The 27,999-nt window shown below is 39.5% G+C and overlaps 1 protein-coding gene across 1 annotated transcript in view; it reads left to right on the plus strand.

Moving 5' to 3' along the window:
* Positions 1-27,999, plus strand: part of TYRO3 (TYRO3 protein tyrosine kinase) — a 533,278-nt gene that overhangs the window by 173,928 nt on the left and 331,351 nt on the right. The window contains exon 7 of the mRNA XM_053697821.1: positions 13,992-14,068. Within this exon, the coding sequence (XP_053553796.1) occupies positions 13,992-14,068 (77 nt within the window). The remainder of the gene's footprint in view (positions 1-13,991; positions 14,069-27,999) is intronic.

Raw genomic sequence — 27,999 nt, forward strand, 5'->3', positions numbered from 1 at the left:
AAAATATTTTGTTGTATGGAAGTGAACAGCAAATGTTTCCAGAACAGACGGACATCTAGCACCTGATTTAGCGCCTCGTGTATCTCGTATTTGACCTATTTTATAGCTGTTCATCTTCGGGTGACTTTTTTGGAATTTAATATGTTCTTGATGCTGAAGGAGGGTTAAGGGACATAAAACCCGAAATTTTTCTTTCATGGTTCAGACACAGCATGTAATTGTAAACAACTTTCTCATTTACTTTATTATCAAATTTTCTTTGTGCTCTTGATATCTTTTGTTGAAAATCAGGGAAGTAAGCTCAGGAGCATGCATGTGTCTGAAGCACTGTATGACAGCAGTTTTGCAAGAATGTTATCTGTTTACAAGAGCACTAGATATCAGCACTATTCCTGCCATGTAGTGCTCCAGACACCTACCTAAGTATCTAAAGGACCAGTAAATACAGTAAATTTGCATAATCAACAAAGGCATGATAAAAAGACAATGCAAAAGCACTGAATTTCAAATGAGTAGTAGATTTTTTTTTCTGACATATTTCAGTTATGTCTATTTCCACTCACTTTGCATCATGTGCCATCAACCAATCACAAATACAGTACATATATTTATATTCTGTGAACTTTTGCACATGCTCAGTAGGAGCCTGTGACTCAAAAAGTGTAAATATAAAAAGACTGTGCACATTTTGTTAATGGAAGTAAATTGGAAAGTTGTTTAAAATTGCTGCTCTATGTGAATCATAAATGTTTAATTTTGGCGAGTGTCCCTAACAAAGAATACCATGGGAATAAAGAACATTTGATAATATAAGTAATATGGAAACTTTTTTTTAAATTTGTATGAACTGTCTGTATCACAAAAGAAAAATTTGGGGCTTTATATCCCTTGAAGTCAAATTAGTTTGCTATTTTTCTGCATTTTGTTTATAAATTAGTTCTGTTCCCACTTAGCCTATCCAGAGCTCTATTATTTTGTTGTGGGAAGAACATTCCATAATCAAAATCCAGTTTTGAGAGAGGCTTTGGGCAGTAGTCATTCATTAAAGCTGATTGGCTGTTGCTGTATTGATTTAGGGAGAACTAGAACTAAAATCACTTCTGCTGGTTAAAATATTACAAAAAATAGATTTAAAAAAAAATAGTTTCTGAGGATGAATATAATCAGTGACACAGACATAAACCTGGCTGGTTTGGCATTGCAATATTTTACAGTCACTATGGACACTCTGCCTTGTATGTTCATTGTGTTTTTGACTGAAGAGACATCAGACAGTAGGAAAGATCTCAGGAGACAAAGAACATACTCGATGCCTCTGTGATAGACATCCTTAGATGCATAACCACAATCTGATGACACTAGACGTGGTGCTTTGCGTCTTGTGACAAAGCTTTATTTGTCCATTGTGGTTTTGCACATGCTTGAGGTTTCTGGATGTATTGAGTTTGGTTAACCACTACAGCTTAGGGGCTAATGACATAACTGGCAGATGTTAGAGAACTTGCTAAACATTTCTGCAAACTGAAAGGGTTGTATCTGCTGGCCCAGCTGTAGTGATGGAGATGGAAATCGGCTTACTCATTAGAGAGAGCATTCTCTTTTCTTTCTTTTTTTTTTTTTCATACAAAGAGAGAAACAACATTTTGGAAACCCTCTTATTTAAAATAAAAGCATAAGCAAAGTTGCACAGGCCTAGAAACTTGTGTTCTGAGGGATGAGCTAGCAAAAAAGAGGAGCACATTGGACACAATTTTAGCTGTCAGCTAACACGGACGAGTCACATGGATGGACACGTGTGTTGCAAGGGAGCAGTGTAGTGATACAATGGGATATAACGGTCTAATTTGTCATTATTACCATATGCCTCACTGGAGGGAGAGCATACAGTTTATAAAGGAACAAACTGATAAATATTTTAATAATTTAGACATTGTTTCAAGAATTCCTGGGATATGCATAAGGTTATCCTACAAATTAAAGGGACATTAAGCTCAAATTGTAATTTCCTATAAATAGTTTATTTAAAGGGACAGTCAACATCAGAATTTTTGTGATTACCTTGTATCTATGCTTCTGCAAACTGCTCCCTTATTTCAGTTATTTTGACAGATTGCATTTTAGCCAATCGGTGCTCACTCCAGGGTAACTTCACGTGCATGATCTCAATGTTATCTAAATGAAACACATGAACTAATGCCCTCTAATGGTCAAAATGCATTCAGATTAGAGGCAGTCTTCAAGGTCTAAGAAATTAGCATAGGAACCTCCTAGATTTAGCTTTCAACTAAGAATACCAAGAGAACAAAGCAAAATTGGTGATAAAAGTAAATTGGAAAGTTGTTTAAAATTACATTCCCTATTTAAGTCATGAAAGTTTTTTTGGACTTGACTGTCTCTTTAAGCATAATGAAACAACTTTGAAATGCACTTTCATTAATTTGGAACCATCTTTTGTGGACTGTTGCTGTCTTATATTATGGTAGGACTTTGCTTGCTATATGGACTCCTTATTTTTATAAAAATGTTTTTCTTTTTTGTTCTTTAGTGATGTGTGTGTGTTTATTTTGTTCTTAGGTTTATTCTGATAGTGGAGGGATGTCACTGTCCTAATTATTTTTTTCTTGCATTAAAGTGAAGGTAAAGTTTTCCGCAATTGAAAGCAGTATTATGTTAATTACTTAATATATGGCAAGATCGCTAAATTTTTATCACATATTTGTATATATATAAAAAATAAAAAATAAATACTTTTTCTCTTCTTGTTCGGCCGCTTATAGCTCCACCCTCCAGTTAGTTCCTGGTTTCTTTGAGTATTACGTATAGAGCGTTCCCACCCCGCTCTATACGTATTGTAAATGCGCGTTCGCGATTCTCTGAAAGCTTGCGCATGCGCACATCACGCCGTAACATCTAATTGCGCCTGCGCGACTAAAAACAATGACGATCTAAAGCGCATGCGTCAATCCCCGTTGCATCCATGTTTGTAAACACACTGCGTCCAGGCGAGTTGCTTGATTGAGGACGATTTGCGCATGCGATAATCTTGAACGAGCACGGCTTACAAGCTACAGGAAGTGTAGCTAACGCATGCGCACAATGAATACAAATTAAGTGACGTCAAATGACGGCCGCCTAACGGCCAGACATAGGATTGGCTACTCGAAGAACGTGACCTAGCTCCCAAAAAAACCCCCCAAAAAACGGGCAGATTACAGAACGATTAGTTTCCAGTGTAAAACGGCTGATAAATCGGTAAATATTCAGAGTAACAAAATTGATGAATTAAACTACCCTTAATTTTTAGGCTACTTACATTTGCAATCATCTAAACATGCTAACTTTAACCTTCACTTTAAGCTTTTTATTATAAGTTGATCTAATCTTATAAGTTCCAATTGTGTGTTTTGTATCCTTTTTCGAACACTTTTGTCTTGAGAAAGGCCCATGCAGGGGCCGAAACGGCGACAATCTATCTATTAATGTAACCGTTTGGAAATAAAAACTATACTGTTTTGCATGAAAAAAGTCCTGTGAGCGCCCTCCCTCAAAGAAAAGTTTCTGTATACACCTTAGAGGAGTGCACCCGGGTATTGAACACACCCTGGAGGTTGGAGTTCTGGGCTACCGGCTATATAATTTTTTGGAATTAACTAACTGAATGACAGAACTGAGAACTTCCAAATGACAGATCAAGGGTGAGTGCAAACTTTTGAGCTGGAAACAGAGGCAGAAAGTGGGGAAAAAAAGAATTATGTTTAAAAGGACCACAAGACTTCCAAGTTACCTCCCCAGTTAGGAATTATTCAAAACTACTTATGATCCTGGACAGACATCTGAGTCATAAATAAAGTTTATATCGGAAAGCTCTCAATATGGATGTGCGCTAATCATGACTGATATTTCTGGCAATTACTATAATACTGGTGGGATATCTCTGATCTGCTGGATGGCAATTACTGGAATTCAGGTGGAATAAAATTATTAGAATGAAAAATAATTATTTAATATTTAAAAAAAAAAGGAGGGGAGGTAGACAAACAGTGATGTAAGTCCATCTGAAGGAATTAGGAAAATTACTACAAAGAGACAGGTAAAGGGAAGAGAATAAATAAATTATAAGAGAATTTTTTAAGATTTTCTTTTTTTTTTATATACTTGAATTCCACTATTTTAAGCCAAGACTATACCAACCTCTGCTGTCTTTAGAATGGAAGCATCTTCTCTGAGCAGCGTACCCGGTGCGAGAGGAGTTAAAAATACAATCTAGCTACGCAAGTTGTGCAGTACTACGCAACGTGCATAGAGGAGATTGTAATTTAACTCCTCACTTTCACTGATGTCCAGCCAGGCACTGTAGGGAGTTGCGACGTGACGGTGACACCATCAAGGAGATTAAATCCTGCTTGATGGTGTCAAGGACCACCAACATCTTCTCGTGGACCACTGGTTGGCGACCGCTGCTCTATCTCATGTCCCTTTAAACCTGTTTTTAAAAAAAAGCTAGGATTTGCCATCACTAAAAATAAACAGGATTTTCAGTCATCAATTTGTAAAAAGGGTCTAAATGTACCCTTTCTGCTCCGCAGTCTCCTCCCGAAACTCAGGCCGCCCACAGTACAGCTCTCTTTTTCTCAATAAAGTGCTTATGCAGAGATGGTCAAAAATACTATATATTTTTTTTTTTAAATGATTTGACACGAGCACATTTCAATTTTGACCTTTCAATCCCTTTAAAGTGATGGTCAATCCGAGTGTTTCAAAATGGCTAGGATTTACCATCACTACAAATAAACAGGACTTTCAGTCATCCCTTTGTAGAAAAGGGTGCTATATTTACTCTTCTGTTCCACGGCCTCCTCACTAAACTTTGTCGATCTGGCCGCTCACGGCACAGCTCTTTTTTCAATGAGGCGACGTTTTCACCTTTAAAACAATAGCCGTACAGCACTGTTCTGTATGCTAGCAAGGCTATTGGTTTAAAGGTGAAAACGTCACCTCATTGAGAAGAGAGCTGTGCCGTGAGCGGCCAGATCGGCAAAGTTTAGTGAGGAGGCCGTGGCACAGAGAGTAAATTTAGCACCCTTTTCTACAAAGGGATGACTGAAAGTCCTGTTTATTTGTAGTGATGGTAAATCCTAGCCTTTTTGAAACACTCGGATTTACCATCACTTTAAAGGGATTGAAAGGGCAAAATTGAAATGTGTTTGTGTGAAATTATTTAAAAAAAATATAGTATTTTTGTAAATGATTTTTGACCATCTTTGCATAAGCACTTTATGGGTTTACTGTCAACCTGTTTTTTCGGTGTCTGTTTTTATTTACTAAAAATGGTGGGTGTCTGACAGAAATTATGATATAATTGTAGGTAACAAAGTATTTATATTTTTGTAAAGAGAATAAACAGAATTATTGTGGGCTGTTGTCATGGAGGACAGAGCTTGCTTCCTCAATTAACAGGAACCAGCAAAATATTTACTGTTCTTAGTAACTACAATTATTTTGGAGGGGAAAAAGTTATTTTCCAACCAAGATACAGGTCTATGGTAATGTAATCTTTCTTAGGCAACATGTACTATTTCGCATTATATATATTTTTTCAAATTATTTTATTAGGATTTGCAACAAAGTAACATACAGCAGTAAACCTTTGTTTATATCACAGACCGTTCATCACATTGTTTTTTAGAATGCACTTTTAAGAAAGTGCTGTTACTAAAATGTTAACTTAAAGGGATAGGAAGCCTTTGCTGAAGGAACAGCATTGCACTACTGGCAGCTAGCTTGACATATCAGTAAGCCAATCACAATAGGACATATGTGTGCAGGCACCAATCGGCAACTAGCTCCCACTAGTGTAGGATATGTGTATTTTTTTTCAACAAGTGATACCATGAGAACGAAGCAAATTTGAAAATAGAAGTTAATTTAAAAGTGTCTTAAAATTGCATGCTCTATCTGAATCATGAACGTTTATTTTTTACTTTTATATTCCTTAAATTAAAGGAACAGTGAAAAGGTTTAGTTAGGTGTTGTAAAAACACTTTGCAACCCGCTTTCATTATTTTGCTGATTTTTCATGTAAATTAGCTTAAAACAATGGGGGAATTTTCTAAATCTCTGAACAAAAAACACACACTATATAGACTTATCAAGGCTAACCTTGCCACATAATTCCTACTTTGGTTTTAGGTGGTCGTGATACTCACTGGAAGTCCCTATCCATAACCATATAACGTTTTTATTATTTCTTTCTTGTTTTTGCACACATTATGAATGACAGGAAAACAAGATCTTAAAAAGGTTTATTTATGAATAGCAAAATAACTTTGGCAATAATACTTTCATAATTTATTTTATTCCCTTTTACTTTCATAATTTATTTTATCCCCTTAAAGTTGTTGCTTTTTTAATTCTCAGAACTGAAAAAGCACATTGCTGACTTATCAAAGCTCACCCTGCTACATATCTTTCCCTTATTGGTTTTAACAGATATTGCAAAACAGTAACACTTTATACTACCATAATGATTGTGGCTAGCCTTGTTCTCTTCAGTATCAAGTATTGATTGGCTCCTCGAAATGGGTGGAATTTTGAGTTTTGCAGGAAACAAGGTTTTATCTAAACAATGTTTATACTTGGCTGATACGATATTCTACAACAAAATAGAAGTAGTGTCTTGTAATTACAGGGTTTTTTACAGTCCCTTTAATAAGGTACAAGACATGTCAATCCAAGTTTTAACAGTAAAAAAGCGATCTTATATTCATAAAAAAAATCAGTTAATGTCAAGCTTTTCTTAATTGTATTGTCCTCTTTCCCTTACTAACTGTATTTGTTAAGAGAATCAGCTCTGTTTTTCTGTAATTATAAATAAATGCCACAAAACTTGTAGTACGCATTAAACATAAAGGGGCGTTGCATTCAAAAAGACCAACTAAAATTGGCATCATAAAAAGTAATGATTTAATGCAAATAAAGAATCCAGAAGTATTATTTTGTTTGTAAGTGATGAACAATAAGGCTGGCACATATTTCATAATATTGTACCTGTAGATTGTAAGCTCTTCAGTGCAGGCCCCTCCTCTTGTATTTGTTTTGTTTAGTATGTTTTATCTGGGTTTCTTTTTACCATGAATCAGTGTCATTATATACCTTTATTCATACATCAAGTACCAAATTTGACAGAACTTTACAACTAAATGATTATAATAAAAAAACAAGGTGGGTGTGTGTGTTGTAGCAGGTGTGTGTGTTGTAGGAGGGTGTGTGTGTGTGTTGTAGGAGGGTGTGTGTGTGTGTTGTAGGAGGGTGTGTGTGTGTGTGTGTGTGTGTTATGGGAGGGTGTGTGTGTGTGTGTGTGTTGTATGTAGGACTGCAACAACCAGTAAGATAGATCATAAAATTTTTTGTCTCATTATGATTTAGTGGTCTGCGATTAGTTGGTCATTTGCACGGCACCAACTGCTTCACTCAAATGAACACCTGCACATGGTATTGTGCAAAAACGGTTAGTTTCCTACCAAAAGGCAGTGAGAGTCCACAACTTCATTCCTTACTGTTGGGAAATACAACACCCTGGCTACTAGGAGGAGACAGACACCCCCAGCCAAAGGCTTTAATATCCCTCCCACTTCCCCTATCCCCCAGTCTTTCTTTGCCTTTCGTCACTATAGGAGGTGGCAGAGAAGTGTCAGAAGATTTGGATAGTCCTGTAATTGGTATGTTCCCTTCAAGAAAGTACTGGAGTTTTAAATAATCATGTTAACCTCTGAGTATTGATGAAAGTTAGTCTGGAGATTGCAGGGAAAGATTTTCTGCAAAACCATACAGACTGCTGCCTAACAGCTCCTAGGCAATCAGTGTTGACGAGTTTCACTGCTTGCTGTTACCACACTCAAGTCCATGTCAGAGGCGTCGCTGCAAGACTGTAACACTTGAGGCCATGGATCCTGGAGGTAAGATCATTTTATATATACACTTTTTGCTATACAGGGTCACAGTGTGGCTCCTTTATGCCTCAATAGGATCAAGGGCTAATATCTAATTCAGGGAGATTATTTGAACAGCTAGGGGTTATTTATAACTGCATTTATGGTGAGAGTTTTTTTGGACTCATAGACTGTGTACTTTTGGCTAGGAACAAACAGGTTTCACTTTCGTATTTGTGTGTTGCACAGCTCATAATAGCTTGGCGCCTTTTTCATAGCAGTGGAAGTCCTGTCCTACACACTATGTGACTGGGTGCAGTCTTTTAGTTTTCCCCTACGATCCTGCTCGCGAACATCGCTCCTAAGGAGACAGTTTTCTCTTTTAGCTGTCTGGGTCTAGGAGGTGGTGAGTGGTCCCAGCCATTGGAATTATAAAGGTGCTGTTTTTTTTTTAATAAAGTGTTTACTTTTTGTTTGTCCTTCTGTGAATATATCTTAGCTATGGAGGACTCTGATATTACATTAGAAGGTTCCGCTCCTTCTGTACTGATTATTAATTCCGGTTTATAGTGTGAGGAGGCTGTGGTTTGCCCGCCTGCTCAATTTTTGTTTCCATTTGCCTAAGCACTGTTTTAAAGTTTAAGAAGGGAGACAAGCCTGCTAATACTCATAGCACTATTATCCCCTCTGAGCCATCTCATGGCATCCCGCCTCAATAACAAGCTACCCAGGTACTGGTCGAGGGATCCTCAGGCAGAATTGATAGCTGCCCTATCAGTACGATGGAGGTTCAGACTCGTATATCTTTTTTCTCCATTACCGCTTCTCCCTCGTGTGGTGACTCGCATCAAACAGGAGCGAACATCAGTGATTCTAATTGCTTCATCGTGGCCGTGAATGACGTGGTTTGCGGATCTGGTAGGGATGTCCTTATCTCCTCAGTGGAGGTTACTTTGTCACAGAGATCTGCTGATACAGGGGCCCTTTGTTCATCAAAATCTAGATTCTCTGAGGCTGACTGCATGGAGATTGAACACTTAGAGAAACCTCTCTTGGCTAATACTGAGAGTCTTATCGACACTCTTGTTCAAGCTCGTAAGCCAGTTACTCGTATCTACCATAAAGTGTGGAGGACTTTCTTGTACTGGTGTGAAGATCGTGGTTTTTCCTGGCATAAGGTTAAGGTTGCCAGAATTGTATTTTTACTTCAGGAAGGACTGGAGAAGGGATCTACCTGCTAGTTTCCTGAAGGGACAGAATCGGCCCTGTCAGTGTTACTGCACAAGTGATCGGCTGAGCTTCCGGATGTGCAGTTCTTAGTGTTTTGCAGCAGGCTCCGTTTGAGCCTATGCATTCTGTCGACATAAATTGTTATCTTGGAAGGTTGTTTTTTTTGCTGGCTATTGCCGCTCGCGCGCAGAGTTTCTGAGATTTCTGCTTTACAGTGTGACTCCCCCTTATCTCGTTTCATCTGCTTATAAGGCGGGTTTTACATTCTAAATGAAGGTTCCCCCCTAAGGTGGTGCCGGACCGTAACATTTAAGAAATTGTTGTTCCTTCCTTGTGTCCTAATCCCTTCTCAGCGAAGGAATGCTTGCTTCACAATCTGGATGTGGTTCCTGCCCTTGAAGTTCCATCTTCAGGCTACTAAGGAATTCAGACAATCTTCCTCTTTTTGTCATCAATACGGGGAAGCGTAAGGGACAGAAGGCTTACTACGACTTCCATATCTTTCCTGGTTGAGGAGTGTCCATCAGCTTAGCTTATGAGACAGTGGGACGACAGCCTCCTGAGTGGATAATGGCTCATTCTCTCTAGAACAGTGGTTTTGTCCTGGGCTTTTAAGAACGAAGCCTCAATGGATCAGATTTGTAAGGGGGCTACCCTGGTCCTCCTTACACACTCTTTCTAAATTTTACAATTTTGATGTGTCTTTCTGCGGCTGAAGCAGCTTTCGACGAAACAGTTTTGCCAGGCTGTTCCCTCCCGTGTTCATTCAGTGTCCCTCTGGAGCTTGGGTATAGTTTTCCCGAACAGTAAGGAATGAAGTCGTGGACTCTCCATGTCTAATGGAAGGAAAACATAATTTATGCCTACCAGATAAATTCCTTTCCTTCCTGGCAGGGAGAGTACACGGACTCCTTCCCGTAATTTTAATTTTTTGATGGCGCCGGCTCCCTTATTATTATTATTTCTTCTGTCTATTTTAATACCCTGATGTTTCTCCTACTTTTCCTTGTTCCCTCGGCAGAATGACTGGGGGATAGGGGAAGTGGGCGGGACTATTTAATCCTTTGGCTGGGGTGTCTTTTCCTCTCCAGGTGGCCAGGTGTTGTATTTCCCAACGTAAGGAATGAAGTGTGGACTCTCACTGCCTTTTGGTAGGAACTCACCGTTTTGCACAATACCATGTGCAGGTGTTCATTTGAGTGAAGCAGTTGGTGCCGTGCACAATGACCAACTAATCGCAGACCACTAAATCAAAAATGAGACAAAAATTTTTATGATCTATCTTCTGGTTGTTGCAGTCCTACATACCAACACACGCACCTCACACACCCTCCTACAAACACACACACACCCTCCTACAACACAACACACAACACAACACCCTCCCTGCAACACACACACCACCCACTGACCAATTAATCGCCAGGCCACCTAATCACATTCTGCATATATGTAGGAAATTAATAAATACGTGGGAGAAAAAACAAATCCAGCAAATGTAAATTCACTAGAACAGCGGTACGTGTTTTTTTTAAATGGCCAATGGAATGTAGATAATTCTCCTGTCTACTTAGGGTGTGTATTAAAAAAAAAAAAAAGACAGAATAGCAGTAAACATCCACATTGTTCTCAGCAGTGCCCTCAGTGATTGGTATGCAGTGCCATATCCTAGCTGTGTAGTAAAGCAAAAAAGACAAAGGAAATTTAGGTCATGGTTGGAGAAAATGGGTTGAACTGCTGATCTGTGTAACAAGGAGCAAACCCAGATATCCCTTAAGCCTTATTCCTTCACATGCCTGTCAATAGAATGATAGTATATAACCTATACAAGGGACCCAACAGCCTTGCCCAGTGCAAGCTGCAGAGTTTCTGTTTTTCTAGTTTAAAGGGACAGTCTAGTATAAATTAAAGTTTCCATTATTCAGATAGGACTTTTAATTTTAATCAACTTTCAATTTACTTTTATCATCAAATTTGCTTTTTTCTATTGGTATTCTAGTTTAAACTAAACATAGGTAGGCTCATATGCTAATGTCTAGGCCTTTGAGGGCTGCCTCTTATCACAGGCTTTTTAAATCTCGTTTTCAACACAAAGAGACAGAATTAAACGTGGGCCTATATAGATAACACTGTGTTCAGGCACAGGGGGTTATTTAAGATCTAGCACAATACCAATGCTACATTTAAGACAGTAGATAATAAACAGTCACAGTCATGTGATCAGGGGGCTGGAAGAAGGTTCCTAGATAAAAGGTAATCACAGAGGTAAAAGTATATTATATAACTGTGTTGGTTATGCAAAACTGGGGAATGGGTAATAAAGGGATTATCTATCTTATAAAAACAATAACAATTGTCTTTTATCAAACTGCAGGTCAGTAAAGTTACATTTTTATTATTATAGTTCAAGAAATATAAACTTGTGGAGATTTTTCTTTGATAAGAAAGTACATTCCCTTTTTAGAGATTAAAACATCGCAGTATTGGTTAGGCTGTTTTTCTTGTCCTTCATAATTTGTGCCAAAAATATATACGGAAAAGTAAAAACTTGAGCCACTATTGTATAGGGCTGGACTTTGTGATGCCAGTTGGAGGGGTTTGGGTATGGGCAGGGAGTTCCAGTGAGTATCAAGACCACCTAAAACAGAAGTAGGAGACAGTAATTTAGATGGTGGGACATGCAACTAGGAGAGAAGGACTGTGGGGCCGAGTTCTGAACTTGGTAGCATCCGACAGGATGTGGCGCCTCATGGGCAGGTTTTACTTACTGAAGCTAACAAACTAGTATTGATACCTAGGTAAATAGGTGAAAAATGGTGCCACAATGTGATTAAAACATTAGGTCACTGAAAGAACAGTTTACTACTGAATTCAGTAAAAAAAAGAGAACCCTTATATATATATTTTTTTTTGCAACCCATTCTGTACATTATTTACTCTAGCACTGCAGGGAAGCTTGGTGTGATTAGGAAAATGAAAAATTCATGATTTAAACAGAGTGTACAGTTAAAAAAAAGAAAAATAATCTAATTTACTTTTATTATCAAACTGATATCTTTACCAATGGTATCTTTTGTTGATACATAGCTCCTTTCCATGCAAAGATATCTAGATAGGCTCAGGCGTGTACTCCGTGAGCACTATATAACTGCAGTGTTTACAACGTTTTTATTTTTACGCTTTGGGGCCCATTTATAAAACAGCTGATGGAAACCTTGTCTGCCCAGTATCGCTCTGTGTGGGCAGCATTTGTCACCCGCAGTTATTACTGCACAAGCCCCCTGCTCGGTTGCCCGAGAGCAAGGCTTGTCAATCACTCTGGTCAGACAAGATTTAAGCTGTCTTAAGTCTGCTGTTACTTAACTAGTGTTTTAGGCCTGATTGCACTAACCTGCATTTCTAAGGCTCTGAAGCTGCAAAAGCAGATTTATAAATAGAGCTCTTTATTTAACCTTTTAACGCCGTTATGCCGTTCTATTCCGTCATAATTACACTGGGCTTTAGAGCCGTTATGACGGAATAGAACGTCATAGCCAATGGCTGTCCTGAAACCTACGGCTCTTCCTGGATTTGATCGCAGTCTGGAGGGCGTTCCTAGGGTTATAGGGACGTCCCCCAGACCTGATCCAATAATTGAAATCTCGCGATCGTGTGCACAATCGTATGATTTCAATTTGTCTTCATCGGAATAGTTGTTCCGATGTAGACACTTTAACCCTGGCAGGAAAGGGTTAAATAATGAGTTCTATTAAGGTTTACTTGTCCCTTGTAACCTTTATAATAGTTAATAGTGTTTTTCATAGAGCTGCACACGTGGACCTCAAAGGAACCGCACAAAACTTCTCACCATTACAGAAGTGTTTATACCACGTGTGTGGGAGACGGATTCAACTGAGATTAATCTTAAAGTGAAATCCCTTCTGACTCAAGCATACTACTTAAAAACAATATTCATTATTTATCTGGCCTAGTTTTTCTCTAAAAATGGTGTTTTTTCTACTGCTCACAGAGAGAGTTAAAGGGACAGTCCTAGGCCAAATAAACTTTCAGATAGAGCATGTAATTTTAAACAATTTTCCAATTTACTTTTATCACCATTTTTGCTTTGTTCTCTTGGTATTCTTAGTTGAAAGCTTAACCTAGGAGGTTAATGTGCTAATTTCTTAGACCTTGAAGCCCACCTCTTTCAGAATGCATTTTAACAGTTTTTTCACCACTAGATTGTGTTAGTTCACATATTTCATATAGATAACACTGTGCTCGTGCACGTGGAATATATCTGGGAGCAGGCACTGATTGGCTAGACTGCAAGTCTGTCAAAAGAACTGAAAAAAAGGGCAGTTTGCAGAGGCTTAGATACAAGCTAATCACAGAGGTTAAAAGTATATTATTATAACTGTGTTGGTTATGCAAAACTGGGAAATGGGTAATAAAGCGATTATTTATCTTTTAAAACAATGAAAATTCTGGTGCAGACTGTCCCTTTAAGTTTGTCAAGCAGGGTTCAAAATTTTGACCCTGAAACATTCCAGGCAATCATTGTTTATATCTGTTCTTAACTGGCCACAGCAGAGGAGTTAAGAATAACATACAGACAATTATTTTCAAGGGTTATATCTTTAGACTGCTTTGAAACCGTAAACCAATGCAAATTGTACTATTATAGTTTAAATGTGTATAAAATGTTTGTGTTTTTTTGTTGTAAAGTGCTTATTTGTAAACCAGTTGCCCACTGCTATTTTATAGCATGCGAGCATAGACTATGTTTATGATGTGTTTCTCCTTTTCTAGGCCCTTCCGCTATCGCCCGTATAACTTGACCGTCGGGAAAAGTAACAGGAAGCACAGCTGAGGTATCCTGGAACCCAGGGTTTGATAATTACTCTGCTCTGTATTCTTGCACAATACAGGTATGTTGATACTTAAAAGGATATTTAAACAGTTTGCAAAAAAACGTTGCAACATACTTTATTTATTTTGCTCCATTTTCCTGTAATTTAATTAGAAAAAATTGCGTTTTCCTATTCCTTTTAAATGTGCACAGCTCTACTGCTATATTATATTCTACACAACCATTGCTTGCTCACTCTTGTGACTCATTTATAATTTTCCCTGATTGGCCTTAGCAGAGAAAGAAACCAACGTAAGAAAAAGTAACACTTTAAAAACAATTACAGCCTGCATATTATTTTCTGGCTAATCTGTTTAGAATATATAATTCTGGCCTGTACCGGATTGACCCCACTGGTACACTTGGGATTTTTACCGGTGGGCTGCAGCGCACACCAGTTGGGGCAGAAGAAAAGGGAGGCACGGAGTGAGCCTTGTGTGCATGTTATAGCGTAATCTTTTCAAGGTTTGCTCCACTAATGCTGTCGGTATGGTGAGGCCTGGGGGTCAGATCAGGGCCCCCTAGAAGGCAGCTTAGTTATCCTGCCGCGGTTGCATGGGCCTGGGGGGGACAGAGCATGGGCCCCATAGAGCAAAGGACTTAGCAGGCGAAGGTAAGGCCAGGGGAGCTGGGCCAGTCCTTAATAAGTTCCAGGTCCGATTTTCCAGGCCATCCTTTATTCTGTCTAGCATTTATTCACTGTTTAATGTACATTTAGCACATTCCATTAATTGTCTTTTTTCTTTCTTATAAATTATATGGATTTGCAACAAAATCTCTTACAGCAATAACATTTATTTGTATCACAACACATTGCTTTTTAGAACACACTTAAAGGGACAATAAACTACAGGGTACAACTACAGTAGCAGGGTTACTACTCACCACGTTATTTCACTTCCTGTGCCTGCTGCTCTCTTCAAAGCTGTTCTCTTGTTTTTAACCATTATAAAGTGTTGCTGGGTGAAGTTTTGCATCTTCACACTGGGCGCTGCCATCTTAGAATGTAAGTTTTCTTGTACCATGTGACAGAAGTGGTGCATATTCACAGATCAGTGATATTGTCTTCTTGACACGCTGTATCATGCACTTTAGTTTTAGTGTGCATTGCTGCAGTGGCTGCATTTCTCTGTATTATTCGCAAGGGCTTTTTTGTATTTGTTAACCTAACTTTTAAGCTGTTTTAAAAAAATAAAATGTAACTTCTGCTCTCTATTATGCTCAACTGTTGTATTTAGCCTTCTTATAAGCTATCTAGATGGTCCGACTCATTCTGCCACAGACATTAGGGCAACTTTCTCTAACTTATTAGACTGATAACCTAACACTAAAATCAAGCAACACATTATTAATGAGACAGCATTAGATGATCAGTAGGTGCTAAATACAGATAAATGTAAATAATGCCTTAAAGGGGCACTAAATACATGTATTGCACCTCCCTCTAATCATTGGTGCTGCCATTTTGGAACTTATTTTATACTGCAGGTTTCTGAGGGAGTGTGGCTGCACATATGCAAACAGTTAAGCACTGGAATGTAGTGAAAGCTAGATCTCAATATGGCTGCACATATGACTAGAGGGAGATGGAATAACCTTAATACTATGCTTATAAAATTTGTCTGTTGGTTAATATTCCTTTAAACCGAGGCTGATACCTCATTGGCATTTTATTCATGCTATAACCATTTTAATTTGGAACTCCAACAGTCAGCTTTGCTGTACTTGAAACAGAGCCTGTTTTGTTAAATTCTTCTCACTATCACATGCGTTATTCTAGCAGCTATCAGCAGATGAAATATATACCCTGAGGTTAAGGTGCATAACTAACTTCCATAGGCCTATCAAGTCAAGATGTTGCCATGGTAATGCCAGGAACTATAGATTTTTAACATCAACTCCCTTTTTAAAGAATATAATCAGAACAGTGTCCCAAATTTGTCAAAATCTGATGTCTCATTGGAGGTAAAAAGCAGACCTTACCTATGTTTTATGGATTCATGTTTGATCTTAAACCTTTGAAACAAGAATAGGTGAGGTATCTCCAAAGTAAGAATAAAAAAATACACATAAAAAAAAAAATGACTAAAATGCTATAAGTCTCAGAATAGTTCATCTAGAATTGACAGAACTGTTATATATGTTATGTTTATTTAGAAGTATAAGTGCCCTATAGTATTGTAATCATTTTTTAAAGGATATTATTTTATTAACGCCATAGTGACTCATCCATCATTGAAGGGGATAACGGCAGCGCTTCTTTCAGCAGCACGTTTGTTAGTAAATCTGCTGACTCAGACTTTTATGGGTCTGAGTCACTCCGTGGGTCTGTGATGATAAAAATACATAAAGTTTAGAAACTTAATACAGAACGTTAACTGCTGAGGCAAAGTCTGTAAATCTGCTGGAGATTTTGCTGATTGAAATCCTTGAAAAACACAGCAAAGCTTTCCCCCCCCCCCCCTCTTTTTTTTTTTTTTTTTTAATATTGAAAATAAGCAACAATGGTGTTGACATAAACACCTTGTATTATCTGAGACATAGAAAATAAAATCTCCTTGTCATACATATGGAAGGACAAAAATGAAACCCATTTTGCATGGAAAAAATAGTAGCACATTTAAAGGGACATAAAACCAACATTTCCATCTTAATGGGAGGAGAGTCTACTGCTTCATTCATTACTTGTGGGAATTAAGAACCTGACCACCAGGAAAGGCAAAGACAACCCCAGCCAAAGGCTTAAATACCTCCCCCACTCCCCTCATCCCCCAGTGATTCTTTGCCTTTTGTCACAGGAGGTTGGCAGAGAAGAATCGGAAGATTCGTGTAGTCTCTTATGGAGGGTAGTACTCTTCAAAAATGGGACTGGAGTTTTAAGTAGTCCTGTCAGCCTCTCAGTGAGAGCATGGGTGAATGTTAGAGTCCGGAGATGCAGGGAGAGTATTTCTGAGAACCCATCCCGACTCAGTTAGTTTAACAGCTCCATTAGCAATCAGAGTTAACGAGTTTCGCTGCCTGCTTTTCTTCTCTCAAGTCCATGTCAGGAGCGATGCTACTACCCTGTCACACTTGAAGGGCCGTGTTCCTGTTCCACGGCGTTGATTCTGGTAAGATTGTTTCATTTATATATATTTGATAACGCAAGAAGACAGGGTCACAGTGTCGCTCCTTTATCTTTTATAGAATCTAGGGTAATACCCTCAGAAGGGGGTTATTGAACAGGGGTGATTTTATTTATGCATAATATTGTTTATTGTGTTTTGTTGTGTTTCTGCTGCTTATTGTGTGAATTGAGGCTCAGTCAGTTTATTAGCGAGAAATGAGGTGGGCTTTTTTTTGGCCCGTCTCTCTCAAGTGCAGGGGTGGTCCTGCATGGCACTCCATGTGACCCACGTGTAGCCTTTGTACTTCCTCTTTCTCGACTTGCTTTCGGACGAAAGCTATTTCTTGTAATCTGGGTCATAGGAGGTGGTGAGTGCCCCGGCCATTGGGACATAAAGGTGCCATTTTTTTTTTTTTTTTTATCAAGTCCGTAATAAAGGCGCAAGCTATGGAGGACTCTGATATATAGAGGATACTAACTCTTTATCTAAACCTATTAACTGTGGATATTGTAAGGAGGTTCCAGTCGAACTGCCTACGCAACTCTGTTCCACATGCTTTGACAATATTGCTATATCCAAAAAGAATAAAGTATTTAGTACGACTGAGCCGTCCACCTCTGAGGGGTCTCCCGCCCCGCGAGGTGCGTTCCCTACAATCATCTCCGTTTACACAAGCAGTTCCCCAGGGCATTACTAATTCTCCTGTGGGAGGGGACCTTTGGCCCTCTAGACTTCACCGATCAGTTACAGACGGCGGTTTCTGCGGGCCATATAATGCGATGCCTCACCCTACTAAGCACAAGCGGAAGGTACAGCACTACTATCAGTCTCAGGGGTCTTCGACTCTGCTGGATGTCTCAGACAGATTATCCGCTGAGGAGGACAACTCAGAGTTATCGGGGAGGATGTCGCTTCTGGGTCGGAATCGGCTACTTCTAGGCCTCCGTCCATGGAAGTACCAGATTTTAAATTTAAGATGGAGCATTTGCGCTTTCTGCTGAAAGAGGTGTTTGGGTACATTGGAGGGTTCTGGAACCGAAGCTACCGGAGGAGCCTTCGATCCCTAAACTGGATAGGGTTTACGAGGACAGGGTAGTGCCCCAGGCCTTCCTGCCTCCAGTCAAGATGGCTAACATTATTAAGAATGAATGGGAGAAACTTTGTTCATCCTTTTCCCCCTCTTCTTCTTTTAAAAAGCTTTACCCCGTTCCGGAAGCGCAGCTTGAACTGTGAGGAACCGTTCCTAAGGTGTATGGGGCTATCTCCACGCTCGCTAAGAGAATGACTATTCCGCTAGAGGATAGCTCCTCTTTCAAGGAACCCATGGATAGGAAGATGGAGTCCATGTTGTGGAAGATGTTCCAACTCACGGGGTTCGTTTTCCAACCAGCGGCGGTGGCTGGTTTGGCTACCTATTTGTGTGACGCTCTATCAGCCATGGTCGAGGTGGAGACTCCCCTTGATGAGATTCTAGAACGAATCAAAGCCTTAAGGGTAGCGCATTCGTTCATCTGTGATGCTAACATGCAGATTATTCGCCTGAATGCTAAGACATCAGGTTTTTTCGGTTTTATCCCGCAGGGCTCTGTGGCTAAAGTTGTGGTCTGCTGACATGACTTCTAAGTCTCACTTGCTTTCCCTCCCATTCAAAGGGAAAGTTTTGTTTGGCCCGGGCCTGGATTCTATCATATCTATGGTCACGGGTGGCAAGGGTGCCTTCTTGCCTCAGGATAAGAAGGCTAAACCTAAAGGGTCTACTTTTCGTCCTTTTCGTGCAGACAAGTTTCAGCGCCAGCAGCTTGCCGCAAACTCTGAGCAATCCAAGGGATCTTGGAAGCCAGCTAACTCTTAGAACAAGTCCAAGCAGATTAAGAAGCCCGCCGAGTCAGTCGGCATGAAAGTTTCGCTTTCCTAGACCAGCACTTCCAGTTTGTGGCCCTTCCGTTTGGTCTGGCGACCGCCCCAAGAATCTTTACTAAGGTTCTGGGAGCTCTTCTCACAGTAGCGAGAGCCAGAGGAGTTGCAGTGGCACCTTATTTGGATGATATTCTGGTCCAGGCTCCGTCCTACAGTCTGGCGGAGGATCATTCAAGAGGTCTTCTCCTTTGGTCCCACGGGGGGAAGATAAACAAAGGAAATAGTTAATTGGTCCCGAGCAACAGGGTGGAATTCCTGGGTATGATAATAGATTCTTCAATCATGAAGATATTTTTGACAGATCAGAGATGTTGCATCCAACTGTCTGGCTCTTCAGACATCCTCCAGGACATCTGTGGCCAGGTGCATGGAGGTGATCGAGCTCATGGTATCCAGCATAGATGTCATTTCATTCACCAGGTTCCATCTCAGACCTCTTCAGCTGTGCATGTTGACACAATGGAACAGTGATCATTCTGATCTGTCCCAACAGATATCTCTGGTCAGACTGGTGAGGGAGTCCCTGTCTTGGTGGACCCGACCAGGGCAGTTGTCAAAGGGGACATCCTTTTTGAGACCATCCTGGGAGATTGTGACCACGGATGCCAGTCTATCAGGATGGAGAGCTGTTTGGGGTGCCAGAAAAGCACAGGGCAGATGAACTCTAGAAAAGTCGATTCTACCCATAAACATATTGGAACTTCTAGTGATATTCAACGCTCTGAGGACTTGGCCCCTTCTGGGGTCATCTCGATTCATCAGATTCCAATCAGACATTAGCTCAGTGGCTTACATAAACCACCAGGGGGGGACGAGAAGCTCCCTAGCCATGAGGGAAGTATCTTGGATTCTGGAATGGGCAAAGGCTCACAATTGTTTGCTCTCAGCGATCCACATATCCTGTGGAATGGTCTCTCCATCCCGAGATGTTTTGCGGAGATCTGCAGCAGATGGGGGACGCCGGAGATAGACCTAATGGTGTCCAGACTCAATTGCAAGCTACCTAGATACGGGTCGCGATCCAGGAATCCTCAGGCGGAACTGATAGATGCCTTGGCGGTACCCTGGGACTTCAACCTAATTTTACGTATTTCCATTGTTGCCTCTTCTACCTCGTGTAGTGGCCCGCATCAAGCAGGAGCAAGGTTCGGTTATTCTGATTGCTCCGTCGTGGCCAAGGAGGATGTGGTTTGCAGATCTGGTGGGGATGTCGTCATCTCCGCCAGTGGAGGTTACCTTGTCGCAGGGATCTGCTGGGTTCAAGGTCCCTTTCTCACATTAGGCTGACTGCGTGGAGATTGAACGGCTAGTCCTTCAGCCAAGAGAGGATTTTTGGAAAAGGGATTGACACGCTCCATTCAGCCAGGAAGCAGGTTACTTGATGCATCTATCATAAGGTGTGGAAGACCTACTTGTCCTGGTGTGAGGAACGAGGATATCCCTGGCATAAGGTCAGGGTATACAGGATTTTGGCTTTTCTACCAGGAAGGTCTGGATAAAGGCCTTGCCACCAGTTCCCTAAGGGGACAGATCTCGGCTTTACCTCGACTGTTGCATAAGAGCTTGCGGTCTCCCCCCCTCCTACCCCCCGCTCCACCCACCACCCTGATATCTGGTTAGGATCAGGCCTGTCGTCAGGAATTCGGCTCCTCGGAGCTTAAACTTGGTTCTTAAGGTTTGCAGAGGGCTCCATTTGAGCCTATGCATGCTCTTGACATTAAGGTTCTTTCATGAAAAGTCCTGTTATTATTGGCTATTGCCATCGGCACACAGAGTCTCTGAGTTGGCTGTCTTGCAATGTGAACCGCCCTACTTGGTTTTTCATGCTGATAAGCTGTTCTTCACACTGGATTGGGATGCCTTCCCAAGGTAGTGTTGAGTCGTAACATTAATCAAGAAATAGTTCCTTCTTGTGTCGCTAACCCTTCTTCGAAGGAGAGGTTACATTCATAATCTGGATGTGGTTTGGGCTTTTGAAGTTTTATCTTCAGGCTACAAAGGAGTTCAGACAGACTTCGTCCTTATTTGTTGTGTACTCAGGGAAGCGCAGGGGGCGGACGGGCCTCTGCCACTTCTCTTTATTTTTGGTTGAGTATGATCAGTCTGGCATATGTGACAGCGGGACACAAGCCTCTTCAGAGGATTGCGGCTGACCTCGACCTAGAGCTGTGGCCTCTTCTTGTGCCTTTAAGAATGAAGCTTCTATGGAGCAGATTAGTAAGGCAGCCACTTGGTCTTTCTTACATACTTTTGCAAAATTTTATAAATTTGCCAGTTTTTGCTTCGGCTGAAGCACCTTTTGGAAGAAAGGTTCTGTAGGCTGTGGTGCCCTCAGTTTAGGGTCCGCCTCTTTTTGCCCTCCCCTGTTTTTTTCATTCAGTGTTTTCTAGAGCTTGGGTATTTGTTACCACAAGTAATGAATGAAGCAGTGGGACTTTCCTCCCATTAAGATGGAAAACATAAATTATGCTTACCTGTAATTTCATTTCCATCTGTGGGAGGAGAGTCACTGTCACCGCCCGTTTCTCCGGTGGGCGGACCTAAACTTTATTTTATTCGAATAGCACCATTTATACCCCTGATATTTCTCCTACTGTTCCTTGTGCCCTTGGCAGAATGACTGTGGGATGAGGGGAGTGGGGGGAGATATTTAAGCCCTTTGGCTGGGATGTCTTTGACCCCTCCTGGTGGCCAGGTTCTCTAAAGTGAATGTAAATTTTGATGCTAAAGTGCCTGTATTTTAAAAAAACATTAAAAACAGGGGCACTTTAATTCATCACAAATTTACATTTCACTCGTGTTGTGAAAAAATACTTACCTTTTAAACTTGACAGCCGCTCCAGCTTCCCCCGGTCGTCGCAAAGCCATTTCTGATGTCAGAAAATGATGGATTGGTCATCCTTCAATCACAGCCTTCCCCCCACTTTAGCATCAAAATTTACATTCACTTTAATTCCCACAATGAATGAAACAGTGGACTGTCCTCCCACAGATGGAAATGTGGAGCATAGTTTGTGTTTTTCTTTTAAGATTTAGATAGAGCATTCAATGTTAGACAGCTTCCTAATTTACTTCTGCTATCTAATTTGATTTGTTCTTTGTATCCTTTGCTAAACATACCTAGGTAGGCTCGGGAGCAGCAATGCACTATTGTGAGCTAGTTGGTGATTGGGTGCTGCAATTCCTCTTGTCTTTGGCTCACCCAATATTTTCAACTAGCTACCGGTAGTGCATTGCAGCTCCTTCAACAAAGGATACCAAGAGAATGAAGTAAATTTGCTAAATGATCATGTAATTTTAAACAACTTTGCAAATTACTATTTCTATCTGAATCATGAAATAATTTTTCAACTTTCCAATTTACTTCTATTTTGAAATGTGCTTTTTGTTGGTATCCTTTGTTGAAGAAAATACTTAGGTAGGCTCAGAATCCGCGATGCCCTTCTGGGAGCTAGTTGCTTATTGGTGACTGCACATATATGTCTCTTGTGATTGATTTTTCAGATGTGTTCAGCTAGCTCTCAGTAGTGCTATTTGCAGGAAATAATTAATAAGGTAGTTACTTACTGTTTACCCTATATCATCAGCTTTACGTGAAATATTTACAGCATCTCTCTCTACCAGTGTAGTATGACTCACTCTAAACTAGGCCAGTCCATTGCGAGGCCTTGGGAGAGTTCTGTGACTCATCAATGCTCATTAAATGGTCCCAGATTGTGTATGAGCTAGGCAGGTATTCTGAAGCACTCTAAAGGGATAATTTACCATAAGAGCTGCTTATACGCAATAACAGTACTAAACCATTTTTTCATGTAAATATAGTTTTATATACAAATATATATTTTTTTCTATAAGGTAATAGTGTATGATGTGCGGGAATAAATGTGCCGTGAGAATAAAAAAATTAATGTTTTCCCTCATGTTAAGCTAAGAAACTGTAAATGCTAAAATAATAAATATTTTATGTTAATAACAGCAGCAGCATTTAAAGGGATAGGAAAGTCAAAATTAAAGTTGCATGATTCACATAGAGCATATAATTTTAAGTCACTTTAAATTCAATTGTATTTTAAAAATGTACTTCGTTCTCTTGGTATCTCTTGTTGAAAAAGAATACACACATATCGTACACTAGTGGGAGCTAGCTGCTGATTTGGTACCTGCAGACATTTGTGTCTTGTGATTGGCTAACTAAATGTGTTCATCTAGCTGCCAGTAGTGAAGTTGTGTTCCTTCAGCAAAGGATAACAAGAGAATGAAGTAAATTTGATAATAGAAGTAAATTGGAAAGTTGTTTAACCCCTTAATGACCACAGCACTTTTCCATTTTCTGTCCGTTTGGGACCAAGGCTATTTTTACATTTCTGCGGTGTTTGTGTTTAGCTGTAATTTTCCCCTTACTCATTTAATGTACCCACACATATTATATACCGTTTTTCTCTCCATTAAATGGACTTTCAAAATATACCATTATTTTCATCATATCTTATAATTTACTATAAATATAAAATATGAGGAAAAAATGGAAAAAAACACACTTTTTCTAACTTTGACCCCCAAAATCTGTTATACATCTACAACCACCAAAAAAAACATATGCTAAATAGTTTCTAAATTTTGTCCTGAGTTTAGAAATACCCAATGTTTACATGTTCTTTGCTTTTTTTGCAAGTTATAGGGCCATAAATACAAGTAGCACTTTGCTATTTCCAAACCACTTTTTTTCAAAATCAGCGATAGTTACATTGGGACACTTATATCTTTCAGGAATCCTTGAATATCCATTGACATGTATATATATATTTTTTTTAGAAAACATCCCAAAGTATTGATCTAGGCCCATTTTGGTATATTTCATGCCACCATTTCACCGCCAAATGCGATCAAATAAAAAAAATTGTTCACTTTTTCACAATTTTTTTCACAAACTTTAGGATTCCCACTGAAATTATTTACAAAAAACTTATGCAATTATAGCATACATGGTTGTAAATGCTTCTCTGGGATCCCCTTTGTTCATAAATAGCAGACATATATGGTTTTAGTTTTGCTTTTTACTAATTAGAAGGCTGCTAAATGCGACTGCGCACCACACGTGTATTATGCCCAGCAGTGAAGGGGTTAATTAGGGAGCATGTAGGGAGCTTCTAGGGTTAATTTTAGCTTCAGTGTAGTGTAGTAGACAACCCCAAGTATTGATCTAGGCCCATTTTGGTATATTTCATGCCACTATTTCACCGCCAAATGCAATCAAATGAAAAAAAACTTTTTCACAATTTTAGGTTTCTCACTGAAATTATTTACAAACAGCATGTGCAATTATGGCACAAATGGTTGTAAATGCTTCTCTGGGATCCCCTTTGTTCAGAAATAGCAGACATATATGACTTTGGCGTTGCTTTTTGGTAATTAGAAGGCCGCTAAGTGCTGCTGCGCATCACACGTGTATTATGGCTAGCAGTGAATGGGTTAATTAGGTAGTTTGTAGGGAGCTTGCAGGGTTAATTTTAGCTTTAGTGTAGAGATCAGCCTCCCACCTGACACATCAGACCCCCTGATCCCTCCCCCACCCCACAATTGTTCCCGCCATCTTAAGTACTGGCAGAAAGTCTGCCAGTACTAAATAAAAGTTTTTTTTTAAAAAAAAAACAACAACACATCTTTAGCATATTTACATATGCTACTTTGTAGGATCCCCCCTTAGCCCCCAACCTCCCTGATCCCCCCCCAAAACAGCTCTCTAACCCCCCCTCTGCCTTATTGGGGGCCATCTTGGGTACTGGCAGCTGTCTGCCAGTACCCAGTTTGCAAGAGAAATGTTTTTTTTTTTTTTAATTATGTTCTTTTTCTGTAGTGTAGCTTCCCCCCCCCGCCACAGACCAATGCCCCACCCCCTGACTAATGTATTTTTATATAACTAAAACTATTTTTTAAAACTTTTCATACATAATTTTTCTGTAGTGTAGCGGTTCCCACCCGCTCCCTCCTCGTGCACGCGCCCGCCCTCCCGTGCACGCGCGCGCGCCCTCCCGTGCACGCGCGCCCGTGCGTGCCTCCGATCACCCCCGCCCACGATCCCGCCCCCCTACACATCATCAGGGCCATCGATGGCCGCCACCCGCCTCCTGAACCGGCTCCCACCCACCAACGGATTTAGCCGGTGATGTCCGGTGCAGAGAGGGCCACAGAGTGGCTCTCTGCACCGGATTGCTAAAAAAGGTTATTGCAGGATGCCTCAATATCAATTTGGACATTTCCACTTAGGGGTGTACTTACGTTTGTTGCCAATGGTTTAGACATTAATGGCTGTGTGTTGAGTTATTTTGAGGGGACAGCAAATTTACACCGTTATACAGGGTGTACACTCACTACTTTACATTGTAGCAATGTGTCAGTTCTTCAGTATTGTTAAGACATGAAAAGATATAATAAAATATTTACAAAAATGTGATGGGTGTACTCGCTTTTGTGAGATACTGTATGTGCTTATTCCTTGCAAAGGCGATAAGTACATAGTTAAAGACAACTTAAGAAAAGCAATGCTTAACTGGGGCATAGCTGAACACATCTGGTGAACCAATGCCAAGATGTAATCACCAGCTAGCTCCCAGTATTGTATTGCTGCTTCTGAGCCTGTCTAGGTATGATTTTAAACCAAAGATACCAAGAACATAAAGTAATCTGAAAAGCCTCTTAATATTGCATGCTTTATCTGAACCATGAAAGTCTTCATTTAAGTTAAAGGGATAGTAAAGTCCAAATTAAACTTTCATGATTCAGATAGGGCATGCAATTTTAAACAACTTTCTAATTTACTTGTATCCTCAAATTTGCTTTGTTCTCTTGGTATTCGTAATTGAAAGCTAAACCTAGGTAGACTCATATGCTTATTTCTAAGCTCTTGAAGGTCACCTCTTATCTGAATACATTTGACAGTTTTTCACAGCTAGAGTGTGTTAGTTTGTGTGTTTCATATAAATAACATTGTGCTCATGCAAGTGGAGTGATTTAAATGGATAGGAAAGTCAAAATTAAACTTGCATGACTCAGAGCATGTCATTCTAAGACACTTTTAAATTCACTTCTATTTTCCAATGTGCTTCGTTCTCTTAGTATCCCTTGTTAAAAAATTAATACGCACATATCATACACTAGTGGGAGCTGCTGCTAATTGGTGCCTGCACACATTTGTCTCTTGTGATTGGCTAAATAGATATTTTTAGCTTCCTGTCAGTAGTGCAATGGATAACAAGACAATGAATACAATTTGATAATAGAATCATCTATCTTTTAAAACAATAACATTTTTTGGTGTTTGCTATCCCTTTAAAGCTTTTTAGTTTAATTTTAAAACTAACAGAGCACATGCAATACTGGTCAATGAGACTGAAGCTCATTGGCTGATGAGCAAAGCTCCCACAGCTGTACGTTTACAATGACCCATCTAATAGCATAAAAGCAAGAAGTGTTTGCTTTTCAAGAACATCCTTTGTACAAAAACAAAACAAAGAGAATTTACTTTAATGTCCCTCAGTAAATAATCCCAGAGTTCTGATTACTGCAACACAGCAATCATATAACAGGAGATGTTAAAAAAATGTTCCAGCTTCTAATAACCCTGCTACAGCCATAAAAATACTTGAGGTGTAAAGGTTAAGCAATGTCATTTTCCTTCAGTAGGCAGAACACCTGATATAAGAAGGGTGTGTAACCTTTTGTTTGTTTCCCTGTATGTGTATGAAGACTCAAAGGTTATTCAATATTTTTCTGCCTGTGTTTTTAAGTTCTATATTACTATTAATAATATTATAATATTATTTGTGTCTTGATCATGTGTATTAGATGTCTTTATACAAAATAATGTGTATATGAGTTGCCAAGACATTTTTAGTAACATTATACAGTGAGTAAGGCCAGTAGAATGCTTGGATGCACAGTATTGGTAGAGGTATTTACAGCAGAAATGGTAAGGTTCTTATGCCACTTTACAAATCACTTTTATGTTGCCATCTAGTTCTCTTGCAAATGGATAACATTCTTGCAAAACTGCTGCCATATAGTGCTCTAGAAATGGGCAGGCCCCTAAGCTTATGTCTCTGCTTTCCAACAAAAGATACTAAGAGAATGTCAACATTTGATAATAGAAGTAAATTAGAAATTTGTTTAAAACTGCAGGCTCTATCTGAATCATGAAAGAAAAATGTTGGGTTTCATATCCCTTTAACTATATTAAGTGGCTTAGTAAAGCTAAAGCTGCAAGTATTTTTCATAAAATGAAAAATTCAAGAACAAGGGGTCATGATCTCAAGCTGAAAGGTAATAGGTTCAGGAGTAATTTGTGGAGCATTTCTTCACTGAAAGGGTGGCTGATTCATTGAATAAACTTTCATTAGAGGTAATGAAAAACACTGTGGGGGACGTAAATTCCTGGGATAAGCATAAGGCTGTCCTAGGAACTAGATAAGTTTACACTTTTAACAATATTTATCTGCAGTCAAAATATATGGTTCTATGATTAGTATGGCTGAGGTAATAAAATCAGTAATCAATTGACATAATAATGATCTCTCTTTAATAAATAAAATGAATTGGCATTAAATAAACTACCATATTATTTTAAGAATATTGCAATCCTAATGATCCTTTCACACCCACTGTCACTCACAATCCTACTGTCAATCAAACTCATAGTGCACAGAGAGAGGATATGCACCATTGTACATACTTTGGACAGCACTTATTGCACATGAACACTAATTAAAGTGTATGCATGTACTATAGAGTGAAAACTGCTTTAAAAATTGAATATAAATATATGGAGATTTTGTTCTTTAATGCTTTAATACCACGTCTGTTTAAAGGGACATGAAACCCAATTTTTTTCTTTTGTGATTTAGAAAGAGCGTGTCATTTTAAACAACTTTCT

This window comes from Bombina bombina, chromosome 1 (assembly GCF_027579735.1).
Source record: "Bombina bombina isolate aBomBom1 chromosome 1, aBomBom1.pri, whole genome shotgun sequence".
NCBI lineage: Eukaryota > Metazoa > Chordata > Amphibia > Anura > Bombinatoridae > Bombina > Bombina bombina.